The sequence below is a fragment of the Canis lupus genome, chromosome 21 (assembly GCF_003254725.2).
Source record: "Canis lupus dingo isolate Sandy chromosome 21, ASM325472v2, whole genome shotgun sequence".
NCBI classification, from domain to species: domain Eukaryota; kingdom Metazoa; phylum Chordata; class Mammalia; order Carnivora; family Canidae; genus Canis; species Canis lupus.
Window position 1 is genome coordinate 44,554,494 of NC_064263.1, and position 22,618 is coordinate 44,577,111.

At 35.9% G+C, this 22,618-nt stretch overlaps 1 protein-coding gene across 1 annotated transcript in view; it reads left to right on the plus strand.

Annotated features, from left to right (window-relative positions):
- Nucleotides 1–19,848, plus strand: part of SLC17A6 (solute carrier family 17 member 6) — a 40,888-nt gene extending 21,040 nt beyond the window's left edge. Inside the window, exons 4-12 of the mRNA XM_025459776.3 lie at nucleotides 1,277–1,391; nucleotides 2,485–2,572; nucleotides 3,152–3,238; nucleotides 6,237–6,379; nucleotides 10,518–10,667; nucleotides 15,763–15,895; nucleotides 16,508–16,618; nucleotides 16,966–17,093; nucleotides 17,823–19,848. Of these exons, the coding sequence (XP_025315561.1) occupies nucleotides 1,277–1,391; nucleotides 2,485–2,572; nucleotides 3,152–3,238; nucleotides 6,237–6,379; nucleotides 10,518–10,667; nucleotides 15,763–15,895; nucleotides 16,508–16,618; nucleotides 16,966–17,093; nucleotides 17,823–18,158 (1,291 nt within the window). The 3' untranslated portion in view covers nucleotides 18,159–19,848. The remainder of the gene's footprint in view (nucleotides 1–1,276; nucleotides 1,392–2,484; nucleotides 2,573–3,151; nucleotides 3,239–6,236; nucleotides 6,380–10,517; nucleotides 10,668–15,762; nucleotides 15,896–16,507; nucleotides 16,619–16,965; nucleotides 17,094–17,822) is intronic.
- The last annotated feature ends 2,770 nt before the right edge of the window (nucleotides 19,849–22,618 follow it).

Sequence of the window (22,618 nt, forward strand, 5' to 3'; positions counted from 1 at the left end):
TTTTTTGACTCAAACCTAACAATACCTATTTTGCAAACGGCACAGGGGAAGTACAGGACAGGATATTTATGTCCTGTGTGACCCATCTCAGTGGAGAGAAGCCACTGAGGACAGGCGGTATTAGGTTACATCAGGTAAACAAAAGTATTTGACCTGGTCTATGATTCGTGGAAAAACAGCTGTTCCACTTCAGCCCTTCATAAAATCATTTCTCAAATTTCAGTAGCTGATCAATAATGACCAGGGACCCTTTTGGAAACTCCAGTCATTTAACTCTTACACTTAAATGTGCCCCATGGAAGGATCAGACCTTCTATGAGGCAACCATCTTCCCTGAATTCGAGGCTCAGTGTTCAACTGGAGAAAACTTGCCCAGGACACACAGCTTTAGCTCATTCGAGATAATGTGTCACCAAATTCCTCTGCAAGAGGATATTTCTAAATTTAACCAGTTAAGGGACTATTTTTCTTACTTAGTATGAACATTATGGAAGATTAAAAAAAAAACAGAGTGGAATTTTTGCTTGCAGGTGGAGGAAGGTGCAAGAACCATATTTTCAGTAATTATTTTCTGAATCACCCTGTGTACGGCGCACAGCCAGGGGTGTGCCTCAGACAGTACCCCCACCCACATCCACAAGAAAGAAAGAAAGAAAGAAAGAAAGAAAGAAAGAAAGAAAGAAATATATATATATATAATAGTTATTTTCACTACAAATCCTTGTGCTGTGGGATCTGATCATGAGATTTCTTGGGGCATTTAAAGTATAATTCCATTCATAAAATATTTATGTATATGCAGCTTCTAGGGAAGATGCAAGTAGTCGTATAATGTGAGACATAGCTCCACTCAGGCATTTATTCTTTTTCTGACAACTTTTCAGCGAATCTCTGCTATGTGTCAGGCTCCGTGCTGTATTAGGGATGCAACAGTGTCCCTCCCTGAACAACAGACTCTTGCCCCAAAGCAGCTTACATTGCAGACTGAGCTATAAACCCAAGCGGTGGATGATGATTCGTTAAACATTCGCATTTTGTAATTAGATCTAAGAAGAAAATAAATACAAGTGCATATAACAGGATTTGTTAAATTTTTCTTTTATTTCTCACGTTTCAATAATGTAACATTTCAAGATAGTTGAAGTATCTATTTGTAGTGGCCAACCAAGCAAGTCCAAAACATATTTTATTCTTTTAGAAAAAAAAAATCGATCTTAAAATTGCATAATAACTTGACCTGAGAAAATTAGATCCCTTAACTCCTTTTCTTTTTCAGGGTTTTTGGAGCTGCCATACTTCTTACCTCTACTCTGAATATGCTAATCCCATCAGCAGCCAGAGTGCATTATGGGTGTGTCATCTTTGTCAGGATATTACAAGGCCTTGTTGAGGTATGAAACTGCAGGATGGCGTCATCTTAAGGTTGGCATGTTGATTAGAACCAGCAGATTATCTTTGACTTGATCTACAAATAAACATTTTATAAGGTTGTGTCTACATAGTTTGCTTAAAAAATTGGAAAATCTAGGCAATTAGATCTTTTGTGTTTAAATAATGCTAAAGTACGATTGTGACTGCTTGCCTCCCCTTCTTTAGAATTGAATAGTATTAAAAAAAACACTTAATGACTGCTTGACTTTAAAAAAAAAAAGGACACACAGTTTGATTAATATGCTGTGATGAGAATTTCTGAGTCCGTCCTTTGCTGATGATAACCCTGAATTAATACCTTTTGGGAGTTTTATACCAAATCCCTGTTGGACTTGAATCATGATTTGAGTTTTCATCAAAATATTTCATTGACTATGTTCTTTGGGAATAAAACTCTAATGAATGACTTTTGCTTCATCACCCTATAGCCTTTGAAAAAATATCATTTAAAAACTTCGGATTCGCCTACTTTTGCCCTTCTCTGGAAGTATAGTGGGAGAAGATAAATCCGATATTAAGGCACTGAGAACACTCTCTTTTTTCTCCAAAAAGAAATTTAAAAAGTGATAGGATAGAAATACATAAAATAGATAATTATTTTATAGGTCTTAAGTTCTGGATGCTACTTTCAGGAAGTGTGAGCTTCAAGGACCTAAGCTTTATCTTCCTTTGTATCGATTCCTTATATTTAGGAATCACTGTGTTTAAAGCCTCACAAAAAGACCTCCCACATTTCTCAAACTGTTCAGAGTTCTGGATGAATGAAGTACTAGAGGGCCTTTTCTTTTATCTTCATCAGAAGAAAACTGAGGTGGAAGGAAGACTTGAAGGGTGGGGAGAATTTGGACAGGTCACTGAAAAGAAACCATGTCTAACCTGATCTGGGCTGAAAGGCTTTCAAGTGGAATTTCAGGGAATTAGCAAAGATCTATGAGTAGCAGGTTTCCCTAATACCTTGTACCTATTCTAAGTAGACAGCATCGTAGAAGGGAATGCACTTATTTTTCCGTGACCCTGTATCCTAAATGGTGATGTGCGTCTTCCCCATCACAGGGCGTCACCTACCCAGCATGTCATGGGATTTGGAGTAAATGGGCTCCTCCTCTAGAGAGGAGTAGATTGGCAACCACTTCCTTTTGTGGTGAGTACTGCATGCAGTTATAGTTATGCTGGATGAACGTTTAGGAATATTTTAGATAAGAACTGAAAGTTGATAAAGCTTACCTGTAAAACTATTTGGTGTGTGTGCTTGTGTGTGTGTGTGTGTGTGTGTGTGTGTACGCGTGTGTGGAAAGGCATTTGACTACCATTTCAATTTATTTAATTCTCATTGGTCTCCATAAATCCTCTATTTCTTTCTTCCATGTTTTGTATTTTTCAAGGCATTCATCCACTCTAAGTTTTCAGATATTTGTGAATAATTTTTATAAGAGTCCTTGAAATTTATTTTTTTATTATAGTCTTGTTATTTTTTTTTTTAGTCTTGTTATTTTTAGATCTCTTTGTGTCTTGGGTAAGTAGGTCATATCCACTAGTGTAGTCCTGTATCACTGGTAATGTATGTAGACATATATATGTATTTGGAGATATAGAGGCATGAGTGTGCGTGCACCTGAGTGTGCAAGTGTGTGTTTGTGAGAGCCTGCCAAGAAACGTGAAATGAAGTCAAGAATTTCTGTTTATTTCACTTACCTACTTCCCACTCTCCCTTTTACTTTAGGCTCATATGCTGGAGCTGTAATTGCAATGCCTTTAGCTGGCATTCTTGTGCAGTATACTGGTTGGTCTTCAGTATTCTATGTCTATGGTATGTGGTATATCTGTACAGTAAAGTTAAAAGAAATGGGTATAAACTAAAACAGTGACATAGATCACTGGATGTACTTCTGCATTTTACTCACATTTTTTTCCTTAAAGAATCTTTTCCTTATATTTTGAGAAGATCAAGAAAAATGTTCTATTTCTATGATTCTCCCTACTTTGTTATTTATTTCAAAAAGGAACTATATTGCTGGTGGAAACATTGTGATATATTTCATATATTGTACTCAATTATGAAGAAAAAAATAAATTAGCTCTTGCTTCATAGCCAATTAAGAGGAAAGAGCTACGCAGCACCTCTTTGCTACTACCTCCTCAGTTATTTCCCCAACTTTGTCAAGACTGGATAGAGATGGGAAGCTGGAAGGCAATAGTAGTGCAAGTGCAACAGTTCACTTTTGGGACAAAATACTAATAGTCACCTGCAGCAACAGCACAGTTGAGTCCTCATGACTCCAGGATTCAATGAGATGAAACCCTCCAGCAGAAATTAAAAAGGCCAAGAAACCCTAAGTCCGAAGTCTCTTTCTGATCACTTTTTAACCAGAACCAGAAAGCTTACCACTTGAGAGTACCCCTAAAATCTCTCTCTAGGAGACCTTTTTTTTAGCCATGAGAAAAAGAGAAATATAAGAGAGCTGGATTCCAACTGATGTCACTGATTAATAACGTCTTTGGATGTGGGCAGGAGAATGTGAAATATTAATGAAGTCATGAGGTAGGACCGAACAGTATTTGGCTGCTTCTGAATTTGACATGATCCATTCCCATTTCAAAATGTTCTCATCAGAGCAAATTCTTATGTTTGCAGAATATTATTAAATATACTTTATAGCAGGAGCTCTTATTCTGGTTCAAAAGCCATGGGTGGGTTTTAGATTAATGAATGTCCAAAATTATAAGCCACACATGCATTTGTACATTTTTTTCCCGGGGAGATATTTTTTATTAGATTTTAATCCATGTCTTTCACTAGATTTTCAAGAGTCCATAATTCAAAGAAGTTTAAAGCAAATGGGTATAGAGTGTACAGTACACGTTGGGATGCTGGGCAATTAAATCCCCTGATTTGTGCCCTAATTGAATCCATTAATTAATTGAAAATTAATGTGACTTTAAAGTAAGAATATTAATTTTCATGGGTGCCTGGGTGGCTCAGTCAGTTAAGCATCTACTCATGGTTTTGGCTCAGATCATGATCTCAGGACATGATCCTGAGATTTAGCGGAGTCAGGCTCCCTGCTCAGAGGCAAGTCTGCTTTCCCTCTTCCTCTGCCCCTCCTCCTGCTCATGTGTGTGATGTGCACGCACATGCTCTTTCTCTCCCAAAATAAATAAATAGATCTTTTTTTTTAAAGTATTAACTTCCATAAAGCACTCATGAAAATCAATCTCATTATGTCAAGTTGTATCTCATTTAATATTTACCATTGAATGATACAAAGTTTAAATATTAGATAATCTGAAAAAAATCACATCCCTATAGTACTTGCTTACTTACTGCATATAACAAAAAATTAGATCTTTGAGTTACACATTCAACGCTAATATTTTTTAAATTAATAAGAGAAGGACTGTATGGTGTCTTATGTTAAAAAAAAAGATAATGCATATATAGCAATTAGCCGAATGTCTGGCACTTCAGATGCTTTTAGTTAGCGGTAATGATAATTACTACTGAATTGCAAGAGCTTTCATTTATCGAGTGCTTATTTTGCGCCATTCACCATGCTAGTTGCTTCATGCATTATCTCCTTAAACTCTTCTTTGCCACAATCTTATAAAAAAGAAATTGTCTCATTTTATAGTGAAGATTCAGAGATTCAGTCACCGATTGGAGCATGTAGCTAATGAGTGACACAGCCAGGAATTTAATCTGGGAGAGCTGTACTCCATAACCACTACACTATCCCAAATTTTCACGTACTATCTAACCCCTATTTATGTTTGCTCTCCTGTTTGGTAGTGAAAAGGAGGATGACACATCAAAATCTGTGGTATTAAGAAATAATTCTTAGAGATCGAACAAGCAAGAAAGAAGTATTATAGAGATCAAAAGCATTTAGACTGTTACCCCAGGGATAAAGAAGAGTAGAGGCCAAAAATGGGAAACAAGAATAAATCACTTGAAATTCTTTCTTTTATTAATACTTTAGACTTACATTATCCATAAGGGCATGTTTAAATAGCGAGAGTGCTAAATAAAAAAGGAATGCAAAAGAACTTGCAAATGGTCTATTGTGTTAGAATTTATAGCTTTCACTTGCCCAAAGAACGATCAATAGATAATATCATATACTGAAAATAATAATGGCATATAGTCACATAAAGTGTTAGATCTTACTACATGAATTACTGAAGCCCCCTCCCCATTTTTTAAGGAATGATAACCACCCAGGTTAAAATAATCTAGATTTTATTTAATAGTCTGTTTACTATTAAATCTGGAAGCGCTAACAGGAAAGAGAGTATTTCTTTTTGTGGAAGTATAGGCCACTCTCATATATTCAAAGAAGGCAAATAAGAAATGACTCACCCTTTGTAAAATTCCTTGAAGACAGGAGTTTTGTCTTGTTCACCATATTTCTCTCACTTAGCAGAGTGGCTGGAATAGTAAATGCTCAGCAAATGTTTGTCGGTCAGTATGAACATGTTTCAAACCATACCATTCAATAATTATCCAGGGCTGTGTGTCCGCAGTTATTGGAGACAAAGAGATAAAACTCCAGGACTAGCCTTCAGGAAGCTTGAAGTTTATTTATTTATTTATTTATCTATTTATTTATTTATTTATTTATTGAAGCTTGAAGTTTAGTAGCATAGCACAACAACAGGCTGAAGTCCATGGAGAAGCATAAACTGCAATTTGCATTCTGTAGAATGTGTTTGTCATAAGATTCCTGTAATTTTTATTCCAGCAAATGACAGTTAAATGGGGGCACTTATAGATTTTTGACTTTCTCCTTTTGAACTCTTCCTTGCAGGGAGCTTTGGAATGATTTGGTACATGTTTTGGCTTTTGGTGTCTTATGAGAGTCCTGCAAAGCATCCTACTATTACAGATGAAGAACGTAGGTACATTGAAGAAAGCATTGGAGAGAGTGCAAATCTTTTAGGTGCAATGGAAGTAAGAACTTTATTATGGTGTATATTCCTGTTCTTATTCCTCATCTCACCTCTCTTTGACCAATCAAACTACTATCTGAGTCCTTATTCGACAAAACCAATTTGGTGTCAATCATGATTGTTTTCTTTCCTCCATTCATACTTTCTAACTTAGGAATGATTGCTACTTCCCCCATCTATAGTTTCTTTTTTTCTTCTTTATCTTTTCCTAATAATCTTCAAACTTGCTGCGGACTATAGCTATGACTATAAAACTAAATAAGCTTTTATAAACAGCTCAATATGGTCCATAATTAAACAAATTCAATGAATATTTGTTGTTAATTTCAGACTATAGGAAATGCCAGATCACCTAATACAATCATGAAAAAGACTCTTTTTTGTGTATTGAATTGTCTAAATATACGTGTTATACATGTGTATTTATGCTAGATGTGGTTAAAGAAATATGAAATCATTAGAATGTTAGTAATAGATAGCTGACATAAAATATTCTTAATATAATATAATCTTGTTACTGATAAAATCTTATCATTTTCAGGATTCTTATTATGAAGATAAAGTATCATAAAAATATAACATGGACCCCTTTTCTGATTCTAATTTGATTTCTTGCACGGGCTCTATAGAAAGAGAAACTGCAATATTTGACACAGAGAAACTGTGTCAATGCAAATATTTTAGTCTGTGTGACATTAACATATCATACATATTAATTAACAAATAGCCATTTGATACCATTAAAAATGGGAAGCAAAACTAATATATTAAGGCAGGTTCAGCAATTCAGCACCTAATAGTAATTCAGTTTCCTTGTGTTGAGAGCTGGAAGGTACCATGCACGGCTGAAGAACCAGTGTCTCTTATACATTATGCTTCTCTTTCTTTTGAAGGCTCCTCCCTTCTTTCTAATTATATCTCATTCCAGCTCTGATTCTCTACTTCGTTTGTTAGAAAAGGTCTGTCTTTGACATCTCATCCTAGGTAAAAATGTCTATCACCTGCTGTTGTTGAGGCCATTAATGAATAAGAAAAATCTCACATTAGATATCATTCAGAAGTGAAACTTCATTACTTAAAAAAAAAAAAATTCTTACACTATGGCCTGGGATTAGAACGTCCCCCTTCTTGTTTCCTTCTGTTCATGGACTGATAGTTTCTTTCCAACAGTGGCTACTGAGGAAATAAGTGGTTATGTGGGGATGGGGCGGGTGTTGGCAGCGTGCTCTGGTTCCCACCAGCCGTGGTTACTGTGAGCAGAAACTAAATATAGGCTGATCTATGTTCAGCATTTAGCCTCAATTTCTAACCCAAAGGAATCCAATCAAACTATACTTTCATTAGTTAAATATATTTCTTTTATTTACGAGTTCTTGAAAGGTTGTGTGTCTAAATCAAGCATGAATTTTTTAAACAATCAGAAACTTAGTTTAAGTGAAAACCAGTTTCTGGAAATGACCTTGGGAAGAATAGCTGGTGGCTTATTAAAGAGCATAGATAATCTCAAACTCCCCATTTCCTTACCTTACCACTTTTCTAAACATAATATTTTACTTCTTACTGATGTTTTATACTTGCCTGTAATTTGAAACCAAATTAAAATGAGATCATATTTTAGTTATAATGCTTATATGTTATTTTCAATTTTTACTATGAACAAATTTAATATACAGCAAAGCAGAAAGCATAGTAACGGGAACATCCATGTGTCCACTGCATAGATGCAGCAGTTGCCTTATTTACTTCACTTTTCTTATTGCTGAATGATTTCAAAGTAGAGGAGATACCCTAACACTCTACCCACAAATACTTCATATGCCTCTCTAGAAAAATAAAAATACTCTTTCACAATCTAAGTACTGTTATTATATCTAAAACAATTAAGAATAATTCCTTGACATTATCCAATATCTAGATCATATTCAGACTCCTAGTGCCCAGTCCTAATTTGAATACCTAGTCTATATTCATTATGTCCTTTGTAGCTATTTCTTTGGAGTCTGTATCCAGTTAAGGATCACACATTGCAGCTGACTGTGATGCCTTTTAAATCTTTTTTTCTGAAAAAAATTTAATATACAGAAAAATGCACAAATCATAAGTGAACAACTTGCCTAATTTTTGTTCACACCTGTGAAGCGAACAACCAGGTCAGTGAATAGATGGACTATAAGCCCTCCCAGGACCCCGAACAATTTTTTAAGATATAAAATTAAACACTAACATCTTACATTTGAGGAAGTATTTTACAACCAGAAGAATAAAGTTCTTAGTAGAGATGATCCCCTCATGAAAAATGGAAACATTTTCCCAGCAGGACAAAGATATTTACTTTCAATAATATTCTGAAGCTATTTCTTATACAAACATAATACTACAATGCTGACATCCCTGTATTCAACAATTTTTATTATCTATGAAATCAGCATATTTATCTGACATTATTTTCCCAGAGTATTTAGGATTTTAAAAATGCACTTTTTGAATCCATCTGTGATGTTGTCACTGGATATTTTTATTCAAAGCCATTCAAAGCCACAGTACTTATTATTATTATTTTTAACCACAGTACTTATTATATGTTACTCGGACATGCTTTTTTGTTTTTCCTTTTGTCTTATACATATTTTTGATCTCAATGGTATAACTTCTTACTACATTACTTTTATTTTTTTTTATTTTTTTTAAAAGATTTTATTTATTTATTCATGAGAGACACAAAGAGAGAGGCAGAGACACAGGCGGAGAGAGAAGCAGGCTTCCTGCAGGGAGACCGGATGTGGGACTCGATCCTGGGTCTCCAGGACCAGGCCTTGGGCCAAAGGCAGACACTCAACCGCTGAGCCATCCAGGGATCCCTGCTACATTACTTTTAAAGTGTTCTTGGAAGGCTTAATTAGAGTCACAATCAATACTAGTAATTATGAGGCTCTCCATCCAGGAATAATTACCAAATCTCTGAAAAATGTTTGCTTCCCCTTTTACTAATTTAGTTAGGTTAGGGATCACAAGCTAGCATTAAACAATTATTCCAAGCTATTGTTTCTTCACCAAACAGTATTCACCAAACAGTATTTTGCCATTCAAAACAAAGTCCTTAAGAAAATGAGAATGTGAGAGACAGGCCCCTGGGTGGCTCAGTTGGTTAAGCACCTGCCTTCGGCTCATGATCCAGGTCATGATCCAGGGGTCCAAGGACTGAGCCCCGCGTCGGGATCCCTGCTCGGTGAGGAGTCTGCTTCTCCCTCTCCAGCTACCTCTCTCTCCGCTTGCACCTCTAGTGCTCTCTCTTGCTCTTGCTCTCTCAAATAAATAAATAAAATCTTTTTTCTTTAAAAAAAAGAGAGAGAGTATAAGAGACATTTTCAGGTCTAAAAATCTTAGTCTTGGAGAAAGATACTTGCTTTATATTTAGGCGTATGCAGGATCTCTAAGGACACTAGATATATTTCTTAAATGGATACCATAAGCCAATCATATTTAAGTGGTTGATTCAGAAGGTGGTGACTATCGTAAATAACTAATTATGATGTGCCCATGGTGTGTTGAATAGCTAAATACTTCAACCCAGCCATATACCATGTAAGTTTTACAGAACCTGGCAATTCAGCATCACAGAATTTATATTGCTATCCATTGTCTATCAAGAGAATTTATAGACAGTGGTATTATTAACTTTAGATAGGGTCTAGAGTATTGCACTCTTAATTTTTCTTATTTTTCTCCTCCTGACTATATTGAATTTTCAATATTTTTAGATAAAATATTTTGGATACCAACAAGGTCACTGATACGGCAATGATCATTAGCTGAGGCATCATCTGTCACTGCCCCCCCCCAAAAAAAATTCTTAGAAACTAGGATCTGTGCTTTTGGAATTGATTCTATTAACATAGGATCTTATATCTTATATCTTAAATTGGGACCAATTTAATCAGAAAAAGATACTAATATCTTTTTTTTTTCTTCCAAGAATAATTTATGCAACTAAGGTTAACCAGACTGTTGCAATTAACTATTCATTACCTCCTACTCATGCCTCAACATGTGCATCCTGAAAATGCAAAGAACCTATTATTTCTATTTAAGTTAGAAAATGTTTAAAATGGTCAGAATGGCTCTTTTTTTGGGGATTTCAGAAATTCAAGACTCCATGGAGGAAATTTTTTACATCTATGCCTGTCTATGCAATAATTGTTGCAAACTTCTGCAGAAGCTGGACTTTCTACTTACTGCTTATTAGCCAGCCAGCATATTTTGAGGAAGTCTTTGGATTTGAAATCAGCAAGGTATGTAAAAATTATCCTTGTTTAACTAGTGCATTATTTTTGTGTTCAATGGCATATTAAGTTCCTTTGCCAATATTTTATGCTCTAAATTTTTTGCTACTCATTTATTTGTTTAGCCACTTAACAAATAACTTCTGGGAAACAGAGACTAAGTAAGGTGTTTGAGTGTCTACTGCATTCAGCTGCCTGAATTGCATTGCATTTCTAGCAATGCTAGAAACTGCATGTTTTTGATGGAAATACAGACAAAATCAACCTCGCTTCTGCCCTCATGGAGTTTATATCTCAATTAGGGTGGACAGGACTGTAGTCTTTTTCCTGTAAAGAAACATAGCTTCCTTTAAGTGTCAGGTCAGAGACAATGCAACGGTGAACAAAAAAATATTTTATTGAAATGGAATTGTGTTTATCTAATTACCAATCTCTTCTTCAATGCTTTCAAAACTCCTGTCTGGCTATCTTGTCTGTGTGAAAGCTTTATATTTTGATGTAGTCCTGACTCATAGACAAATGGATAAAGAAGATGTAATACACACGGGCACACAGACACACACATACACACACGTACACATGCTGGAATATTACTCAGCCATAAAAAGGATGAGATTGTGTCATTTGCAGCAACATAGATGGACCTAGAGAGTATTCTATTAGATTAAATAAGTCAGACTTTGAGAAAGACAAATACCATGTGATTCACTCATAGGTGGAATGTAAAAAAAAAAAAAAAAAAAGAAACCCAAATGAATAAACACATGAAAAGCAGAATCAGATCTGTCAATACAGGGAACAAATTGGTGGTTACCAGAAGGGTGGGAAATGAGGAGTGGGCAAGATGCGTGAAAGGGAATGGGAGATGCAGGGTTCCAGTTATGCAATAAGAAGTCATGGGACTAAAAGGCACAGTATAGGGAATATAGTTAATGATATTGTAATAGTGTTGCATGGTGACAGATGGTAGCTACACATGTCCTGAGCAACCGTTTAGCATATGAACTTGTCAAGTCACTCTGTCCTGCACCTGAAATTAGTGTAACATTGTATACTAACTATAATAAAGTAAAAAAAATTATTTTCTATAAATCTAAAAAAAAATGGTCTTTGCTAAAAGATTTGAGAAAGCAAAAAAAAAATTGAAAACATTCTTGGGTTTAATTTATTCAATTTATTCACTTAACAAGCATTTATTGAATAGGATATATGAAGCTTTGTGTTGGATTCAGAAATAAAAATGTGGTTCCTGTCTTCAGGAGTTCACAGCCTGGTGGCATAGATGAAAGCAATTAGTTGCCAGTTACAGCACAGTATGCAAAACGCTATAGACATTTGTTCATAGTTGTGAAGATGTAATCATTTTGAGGTTTTCTATAAGGATAAGATGAACATAAAAATACTATTTTATATTTATAGAAGAGTTTGAAATTCACAGGGTCCTTTCATATGCATGAACAACCTTGTTTGGTTGACCAGCTGGATAACTCTCATCATTTCCGTTGATGGAGAAACAGGCTAGGGAAGGTATTTAAATTGCCTAAGGGCCAAGCTGGTAATATATGCCAGAAGCAGGTTAAGCCCCGATTCTTTAATTTATGATTCAATTCCCTTTACTATGTTATTCAAATTCAGGTAGATCCTATATTCATTTAAGCACTTAGCAAGTATTTGTTGAATACCATCTCTGCCAAGCCCTTTGCTGAGTACTGAATACACTTGTCTGTGCTAGCGATGGACTTGCCATTTCTCTTCATGTCATTACATACATCCAGCTGGGCTCCCTATTCATATTATGTCTCTACTTGAAAGACTATCTGAAGCCTGGAATTGAAGAAAACCTGAGTTTAGGAGAAGCTATTCTAAGAGCTCTTTTGTAGTCCCTGTTTCTAAGGAAACTGTTTCCTCCATTCCTGAGAAGAATGGCTGCTTTCCATAGGGCTCTTCTCTCTAGAGCTGATCAAACATTGCGGGGTAGCCTTTGGGAGCTCTGAGAGGTGTTATACTTCTCAACAAAGGCTGCTGGAGGTGTGAGTCCATTTTCATAATCTAGGACAAATATGACACTGAGAGGCTATTAATAAAGTCAGGTCTCATGGGGGGGGGAAGTGAAGGAGCCAACCGATGTTAATGAAACTGTGTGGCCATTCTGACCCTGTAGCTCCACTTAATTGAAAATGCTTGAGTAAAAGCAATGATATTTCACAAAAACCAAATATAATAACCAGATGGGTTGTTTTGATTCACTTGTTATATTTTTAACTAAAATTGTAGATACATTCTGCACACGCAGATTGGCTTGAAGATTTTGATTATACTGGTTAAAAAAAAAAAATCACTGACTTACTTGAAAAACGTGTAAAGGAAGTAGTAAAGGAAATAGAGCAGGGGCTTTGGATCCAGGCTGGCATGGCTCCGAATCCAAGCTCTATAATAGACTATTGATATGTAGCCTGGGGCTGTTTTTTGAATGATTGCCAGCTTTGATTTTCTTTTCTATAAATAATGGTATTAATGCCCTCTTTCAGAACTGCGGCAAAGTGTAAGCAAACTAAAATATTTAAATGGGGGATGGTTCTCTCCAACCTTAAATTGAGTATCCTGCAGACTAAACCACAATCTTCATTTCAGGTAGACAGACCCAGTTAAAGCAGAAATATAACAGAGGGATGTGTGTGTCTATCTATCTCTATATATAGCATAGAAATTATATTTTAATATTTTGTATAACTCAAAAATTATATAAATTATAATAAATATATTAATATAATATCTATATGTATAATGCTTATAAAGAAACATTTTTAGGTTTTTAAAAATGACCTATCAAATGACCTTGGATAAACTGGCACTTTGAGAGGTTACAAGAGACAACCAAATGAGAGAAGGCATTCAATTCTTCTGAGCTTTACATTTAGGGGCAGAAGAGAAATATTGAGAGGCTTCTCTTTGTTGCATAACAGCCTGCCAATTTCTAAACAGAATGTGACACGGGTGGGGAAAGAGGAAATGCAGAGTGTGACCCAGAGAAGCAAAGAGGAGGGTGCACAAAGTCTAATGACCTAGAGTTTCTATGAAGAGTCCATCAGTTATAGACTCCACACACTTAGCCTAACTCTTGTAAAACCTTAAGATAATGAGCAAAGTACTGTGTGATTATCATAGATGATGATTCTCCCCAAAAGTCTTGAGCATTCTGATCACATGTGATCCCAAGTGAATATGGTAAGTCACCAAAAGCTAAGAAGATAGTTGAATAACTTTCATAAAGTTCTGCAACTTGACCCTGATGAGATCACATTCGAATATGTCCACATATTGCCTAGGGACCTGGGAGATTCAGTACCTGCAAGTATTAAGTCAGTGGGCTAGAATATTCCCAACGTCTGTCTCTTTAACTTCCAGATTGTTAGCTCCTTGCAGTTCCCATTGTGTTTCGTTGGAAGTGATAACTAATAATCATAGTTTTATTCTTTATTTACCCAAAGGAATTAAAATGTCTATGTGATTAGACAGTAAATAGCAAAGTATGTTCGATTTACGAACTTTTCAGATATCTCAAACACTGAGTCAAGATGCAGGCCAGTTGTGTGGACTTAGGAAACGCAGGTCATTCTCAGGCTTTCTTTGCCTCTAACTATCAAATGCACGATATGCAATTCTACACAAATCCTAACACGGTATATTTCAGGATATTTTCTTGTCTGATGGTTTCTTTCTACAGATTGATTGCTTTAAAGAGATCTTCTATAGTTAAGAATGAAGAACCACTCTGCTCTTTCAAGACGCTATTCTGAAAAGCAATAATGTCAGTTTACCTCATACTTTTACTTAGCTCACATTTGGTGAGCCTATACTAAATACCAGGTTTTGAACTAAATCAAGAACATTCACACGCATTATCTGGTTTTATTTGATTTTTCTTTCTCACATGGTGGTAGAGCTAAGCATAGTGGTCAAAAGCCCCGTTTTTGGACTCAGGTAAAAATGGCTCAATATTTGGTCCTGGAAATCATTTTTAAATTAGACTTTATTCATCAATACAAGAGAGTAATAATATAATAAACCTTCATCAGGATAAAAGGGAGAGAATTATATAACTCAGACGTGTAAGCTACTTAGGAGTCATTCACTTACTTAATTAATTGTGGTAAAAGCTCAGCTCCGGGGGCATGGCACCATGCTGTATGCCACTGTAAAATCAAGCAATCTGTCTCAACCCTTCAATAATCTAAGTTGGAAGATATTTTTATATACAAATAATACGTTTTCCCAGTACTTCTAATTTGCCAGGAAGTGTATTTCTAATTACACTTAGGAATAAAAACTTCCTTAGATGTCTATATTCAAAATCTAAGTCTATTTACACAGTTAAAATGCATTTTATTCATATTTCCTACCTTCATGATGCCTAGAGGAGTGTCTTACACATAATTATTGCCCAAAAAGTGTGTGTTGAATTAATGCTGGTAGGTTAGATGTTAAGTTGAGCTTTTTCGTATGAAATTAATACAGAGACTTTATACCACTGTGTGACAATGTAACCAAATACTGATATTTGACAGAGAAAATACCTAAAATTGAAGAACTGATCTGCATTTTCTGGGTTACTTTAACTTAGAAACTAAATATAAAACTTATAAGAGATACATATTTAAGATCCAGTTAAGGTTTTTAGCCTGCTTAAAAATTAAAAAAAATAAAATAAAAAATTACAGCCTCTTCAAGGCTTGTCAAATAGATTTCTTGTCCCTCTGACTCAGTCTCTGTCTCTCACTCACTAATGATGAATTTTTGCAAACATATTTAAGAATATAAAATGGGATAAATGTGAATCATTCTGTGTTAAGATTCAGGACAGTTTATTCATAAACTCAAAATTTACTGACTTATTACACAGAAAAAATATTCTCTTCTGAAATAAAAAGTAAACATACTTAACTTTTCTCATTTATTTCTGTGGATATTGTTGCTTATTCTAGGAATAAATAAGTGGTCATTTGGAGATAGTACTTTTTTCTCTCTTTTTCCATAAAGAATTTAGGATGGATTCAAAAAACCAAGACCTTTTTTTTTTCTTTTTCTTCTTTTTCTTTTTATTCAGGTTGGCATGCTATCTGCTGTGCCACACTTAGTAATGACAATTATTGTGCCCATTGGAGGGCAGATTGCAGATTTTCTAAGAAGCAAGCAAATTCTTTCAACTACTACAGTGAGAAAGATCATGAATTGTGGTGGTAAGTACATGACGTGAAGGACATGATTTTGGCTCACAAAGTGCTGACCTATGTGAGTGAGTAACTTCTACTGTGCATGCCAGAGATGCAGCTAAACCTGTGTCTTCATTGTTCATTTAGAATCATTTCTCTATCTTCCAATTTTCATAACTCCTGGTGTTAAATAACTTTATAACTAACTAGTCCCTGCTCACCATGGAAACTTAAGGTTGTTTTCAATGATTTTATTAAAATGGAAGGATTTGGTAATCTCTATGTGTAGATTATGATTGTTATTATTAGTATTTAAAGATCTTATTTATTTATTTTAGAAGGATGGGAGAGGCAAAGGGAAAGGGGGAGAGAGAACCTCAAGCAGACTTCCTGCTGAGCATAGAGTGCAAGGCCATGCAGGGCTTGATCTCACCACCTAGAGATCATGACCTGAGCTGAAATCAAGAGTTGGAAGCTTAACCGACTGAGCCCCCCAGATGCCCCTGTTATTATTGCTTTTAAGATATACTCCTGGAAGAGGTTTGCTAGGTCAGATGAGCATAAGCAGTCTCAGCAGTTTTGGCTCACTGGAAAAATGCCCACAAATTTCTAAGTGTTTCCATGTGTTTGTTCCTGAAGGTTTTGGCATGGAAGCAACACTGCTTCTGGTGGTTGGCTATTCTCATACCAGAGGGGTAGCTATCTCGTTCTTGGTACTTGCAGTGGGATTCAGTGGATTTGCTATTTCTGGTAAGATACGTGTTTTAAAATTTATACATGCAATGTCCTTATTTTTACTGGATATTTGGATTTATTGCTACTCATTTTCCTCCTGCTTACTCTTCTTCTTTATTTTTTTTTAAGAAAACATTTCTCTGTGATTTGAGCATCGCATATTAGGTACTGGATAAGAAACAATACTGCATTCTGCTCTAATCGTATCCCTGAGCTAAATTATTAAAAAATACTTACCGAGCACATGCTGCATATCTGGTACCTTCTGAGGAGAGTGGTGAATGTGGTAGAGAATATTCCACAATCACCCACTTGTAAGGGGTTTAGGATTCTCTGACTTAAAGCTGTTGTGTCTATTTCAGGTTTCAATGTTAACCACTTGGATATTGCTCCGAGATATGCCAGTATCTTAATGGGCATTTCAAATGGTGTTGGCACGTTGTCAGGAATGGTTTGTCCTATAATTGTTGGTGCAATGACAAAGAATAAGGTAAGATGAAGCAAAAGAAATGCTCAGTTTTCTGAACTGTCTCATGGTAGAGAAGAGTTACTCTGTTCTGTTTGGGCCATCTCTGAGTTCCAGCCACCAAATCTCTGAGTAAGGAAGATAATTGAGACTCACAAGAAAATCTCTAAGAACTCCAAGGAAGTCTTCTTTCCCAACCAATAAGCACTGCACTTTTCAACACCTTTTAATATTTCTTGTAGTTCTGGTGTGTGGTAAAACAGTAACAGCAAGACTTTTTTCTCTTAGCTTATTAGAACACCCAAGTAGAAGTGTTTGGAGCTAATTTGGAAATGTTAATTCAGACTCTGCAGTTATCAATGGAAGGATAGTATTATTAGCTATTTGTCCTTATAGGTAGAGCTTCACAATTTGTGTTCACCTAAAGTAAATAAACAAAAGAAGTAGGAGGAAAAAATATATATCAATCAATGGAAATTAAAAGAGAGATTATGGGCATTTTAAAAATGAGCCGACCACAGAGTTTTACTTGGGGTTTTATTTCAGAACCTGAGATTTAAAGAAATTTAATTAATGAAAGTTGTAGGATTATGGAAGGTTTTTAGGACAGTATTTGCTTTATATACTCAGAACAGGGTTTTCCCCTAAAGATAACATTGTATGAAAAGTGTGATGGTGGAGCATTCAAAGAAGAGGTTATGCTTGTCAAACAAGGGGAGTTGGTTTTCACAGTGCCACTTTTTGTCACTGCAGTCACGTGAAGAGTGGCAGTATGTTTTCCTGATCGCTGCTTTGGTCCACTACGGCGGAGTTATATTTTATGCAATATTTGCCTCAGGAGAGAAGCAACCCTGGGCAGACCCTGAGGAAACAAGTGAAGAAAAGTGTGGATTTATCCATGAAGATGAGCTTGATGAAGAAACAGGAGACATTACTCAGAATTATATAAATTATGGTACTACCAAGTCTTACGGGGCCACAACACAGGCCAATGGAGGTTGGCCCAATGGTTGGGAAAAGAAAGAGGAATTTGTACAAGAAGAAGTACAAGACTCATACACCTATAAGGACCGAAATGATTATTCATAACAAAGCTAATTGCTGGATTTATTTTTAGTGTTTGTGATTAAATTAATTGTGATTGCACAAAAATTAAAAAAAAAAAGTGGTGTAAACACATAAACATATCAACCAGGCAAGTCTTGCTGTAAAAATGAATCAAAACAAACTCATGAAGTTACCATCAAGTGCAATCTGTAGAAGTTGTGAAATGCCACCATTTCCATTCAGGTCATCCATTTTTGCGTTTGTGATTTAAAGGTTGACTGGTCAAAATTGTAGAAGCGAGTAGTTACTCATTGGATTCATATGAGCTAAAACTCATCACCATTTAATAAAGCACAACTAAAACAGTTGGCACATCCCATCCTACAAAGGTTAGGAAGCCAAAGCTACTTGATCATGCAAAATGCACTTATATATTTGTTACACTGTATTGCAAGATATCATGCAGAAATCCTGTTAAGAAACCTGAAGATGTCATGTTGGCTGCATCAGGTGTGTGCAACATTTATTGAATTTAAATAACAGAGTTGATATATCTCTCAATTAGAGAAGACTATTGTGGGCTAGCAACTAGCAAGGTGTACTAAATAATTATTGTTATTACATAATGTGGAATATTTTGTTGGTTCTGAAAAGAAATATCTTGCAGTGTTTTATATGAAATGCTCGTGCACATATACTTATATCTGTGAAAGAGAACTTGTAAAGTGAGGGGTATGCTTCATGTTCTTCCATTCATTTACCTAACAGTATAAAACACTTCACATTTCAACAAAAACCTGACTTTTCATGTAGCATATCATATAACTTTTTTGCAAAAAAATATTTAAAAAGTAAATAGACTTTAATGTATTTTTTATTACAACTTTGTACTGGTTGTAACTTGCATTAGAAAAAAAAAGATGCATACACCATAAAGAATCTAATAAATTTACTATGGAGATATAGCCCTTAAAATGCAATATTAACAACAAAAGAAATAGAAAATGGTTTAGATATTCTTCTTCCTAAATACTATATGGAACTTGTGCCACAGAGCTATATATAATATGAAAAGATAAACTTAATAGAGATATTGTAAGTAGACAATTTTATTATTTAAAGTCCCATTTAAAAGATATTTGTCTTAAATATATAGGACAATAAATTATATTAAAATTATATCTATATATATCTGTATATCTTATACATATCCATACACAAAAACATAATAAACAATCTTCACAAAAAAACCAAAAATAGCATACACCTAATGTTGGGTTAGGGGACTGCAATTTCTACTTTCATAGAGTCTAGAATTTTAGATGGGGCAGAGGCATTTTGCTTGTCATTTCTTAATATATCTCAACAGGAATTGCAACATTTGTGTTCCAAGCAATAAGTGCAATGCATACAATTTCCTGTCTGTATATTATCTTCATTTTGCTTGTGGTAGCTGTCTGGGTGGTTGGAATGATTTTTTTTTCTTTTGAAAAGTTAACATCAGACCTCTTTATAATGTTCTAAATGATAATAATGCATTTCCCAATTCAATGCAAAATATCATTGGTGTATTTGTCTATTCTGGATATTTGATCTGTTCATTGTATTGTGCTAGTGACTGGAAGCCCTGCTACTGCAAATAGAAAACATGACATTTGTTTTAAAGATGCAAACCATCCCTGACCTTAAGAAAATAAAAACATCCTTTGCTTTGCGTCTCAGAGTGATATAATGTGATCATAGCTTTTGTTGTGTTGAATGAGAAGATGTGGACTACCATTTTGTTGCTGCAAAAAGAAAAAGTGTTAATAAAATGCTCTATTTATCCTTTTGTAAAAATATAATACCTTAACTTGGGTTTATTTTATTTAGTTTGCAGCTTGAATGTAAATGTAGCTTTTGTGTGCTCCTGTGAAGCCAAATCTAGGTTCAAGGATAATAACCTTTTTAGCTACTTGAGATTTACCGGAAGAACATTGGCACCCTTTAGATTGTATGGGTCCATGGACAGAGTTTTACATCAAGAAATAGGTCTCTGAGTCAAACTCTATCTTTCGATGGGAGTCTTCTCATGATTTGTGTGCTCAGTTTAAAGAAATAGGAAAAAATTAAAAAGTTATCAGGTCAAGGACACCATCTAATTGAGACTGTGTAGGTTGTGGGGGACGCTGCCCTAACCATTCTATGTAGAGCGTCTCATATGACTCCACAACGACCCTAAGTAGGTATTCCCTTTATTCCCAGATTGCAAAGGAAGAAACTGAAGCTCATAAAGGTTAAATAACTTTCCCAAGGTCAAATAGAGTAACATCATCATATTATAATGTGTCGGCCAAACCAGCAAGCAGGGAGCAGGATTTATCAACGTAGCAGCCAATGGAATGTCTGTGTCACTGGAAAAGTGATCATTTCCCTCTGATTCCCGACTTTACAGATGTGCAGAAAGGGAAGACCATAATTATATAGCACTGGAATCTGAGATTCCAGATTTCGCTGCTCAAAAAAGCATTTGGGATGATTTAGCTGACACTCCCTACATAACTAACGAGGACACCGAGCCGCAACAGGAGAAACTAACTGGATCCAGAGGACACAGAGCACGTTACGGATTTGGGAAGAAGTTGTTAGGATAAGCTGGACTTTGCTTTTATTTCTGTTTTCTTTTTTTAGTCAGGGCTTAATTTGAGAAGTTAACTGAAGATTATTTATCAGTTCAATCACTACCCCATATCCACAAGTCACATAAGCTCAGAGTGTGTGCGGAGGGGGGTGGGAGGTGAGGGAATGTATTTTCTCTCCCTGCAATTCTCTGCACAAAGCAACAACAGCCAGAGACTCAGCCTAATTCTTTTGGGGCCCCACATGCCATTCGTGCATAACTTTGGCAGGAATGAAAGCATCTTGGAACTAATACTTTATAATGTCCCCAATTCGATAATGCAAAAATTTACAGTTCCTGTAAAGGAATCTTCTAATAATGTCTCCGGATATTACCACTAGCTGTCCTCTTTTGTTCCATCTTCCTTTCTTCTTCTTCCTCTCCTTCCTCTCCTTCCTCTCCTTCCTCTCCTTCCTCTCCTTCCTCTCCTCCTCCTCCTCCTCCTCCTCCTCCTCCTCCTCCTCCTCCTTCTTCTTCTTCTTCTTCTTCTTCTTCTTCTTCTTCTTCTTCTTCTTCTTCTTCTTCTTCTTCTTCTCCTTCTCCTTCTTCTTTTTTCTTCTTTCTTCTTCTTTCTTTGGGAGAAAGTGCAGGAGCAGGGAGAGGGGAAGAGGGAGAGAGAGAGACTCTCAGGCAGGCTCTGCACTCAGCACACAGCCCTAGATGGGACTCGATCTTGAGACCTTAAGATCCTGATCTGAGCTGGAATCAGGAGTCCAAAGCTGAGCTGACTGAGCCGCCCAGGCACCCCTTCCCTTTCTCTGCACACTCACCCTTTTCCCTCCTCATCCCGATGCCTAGCCCCATCTGCCATGTTTTATGTTTGAGGTAGTCTGCAATTTGCAAAATGCTCTCTAATGCATTACCCCCACTGCATCCACGCAGCTGCCTTATAAAATTGAAAGGCCACATATCAATATTAGTAGCTGTATTTTCCAAGGAAGGGAAGTGGGGGTGAGAGAGTGTAATTAACTTCCTAAAGGTTCCCTAGGCAGGATTAGAATAAGATACAGACCATTTGGCTGCAGCAAGAGTGATTTATTTTTATCTTTAAATCACTGTATTACTCTCCCGATTATAAAGGTAGTTCGAGGGAGGGGAGCTTCATTAGCTAAAGACAGTATTAAGAACAATGAATAGGGGCAGCCCGGGTGGCTCAGCAGTTTTGCGCCACCTTCAGTCCAGGGTGTGACCCTGGGGGTCCCAGGATCGATCCCACGTCGGGCTCCCTGCGTGGAGCCTGCTTCTCCCTCTGCCTGTGTCTCTGCCTCCCTCTCACTCTCTGTGTCTCTCATGAATAAATAAATAAAATCTTAAAAAAAACCCAAATATGAGGGCAATGATAATCTCACTATCCAGAGATAAGCACTGTTTAACATTTCTGGCATCTTTCATAAGAAAAATACACAGAAAATATTTAGCAATTTCCAAATTTGAAGTCATACCTCATCTACTGTTGCAAACTATTTTTTTTGTTGTTTAACAATACAGCATGTGTATTTTTCTATTTGAACAATAGAGTTCCAGAGTCTAACACTCTATTGCATGAGCTGTATTTAATCTATGTATCCAGTACCTTGATTACGAAAATTCTATCTTTGCACCTTTTCCCCTTTAACTTTCTGCTTTCGTGGCTGATTTTGGGAAATGCAAAGTCACATATACGCACTTTTAATTTCTATAATCATGATGGATATTTAAGTTCCTGTCCCTAGCTTCTCATTCCTGTGTTTGTCTACCAAGAGTGCATGCTGGCAATGGGCTTTTCTGGGGTTCATTTGCTAATTTACATATTCACTCAATAAATGTTTATTAAGCTCCGACTCTGTGCAAGTCATCGTCGATA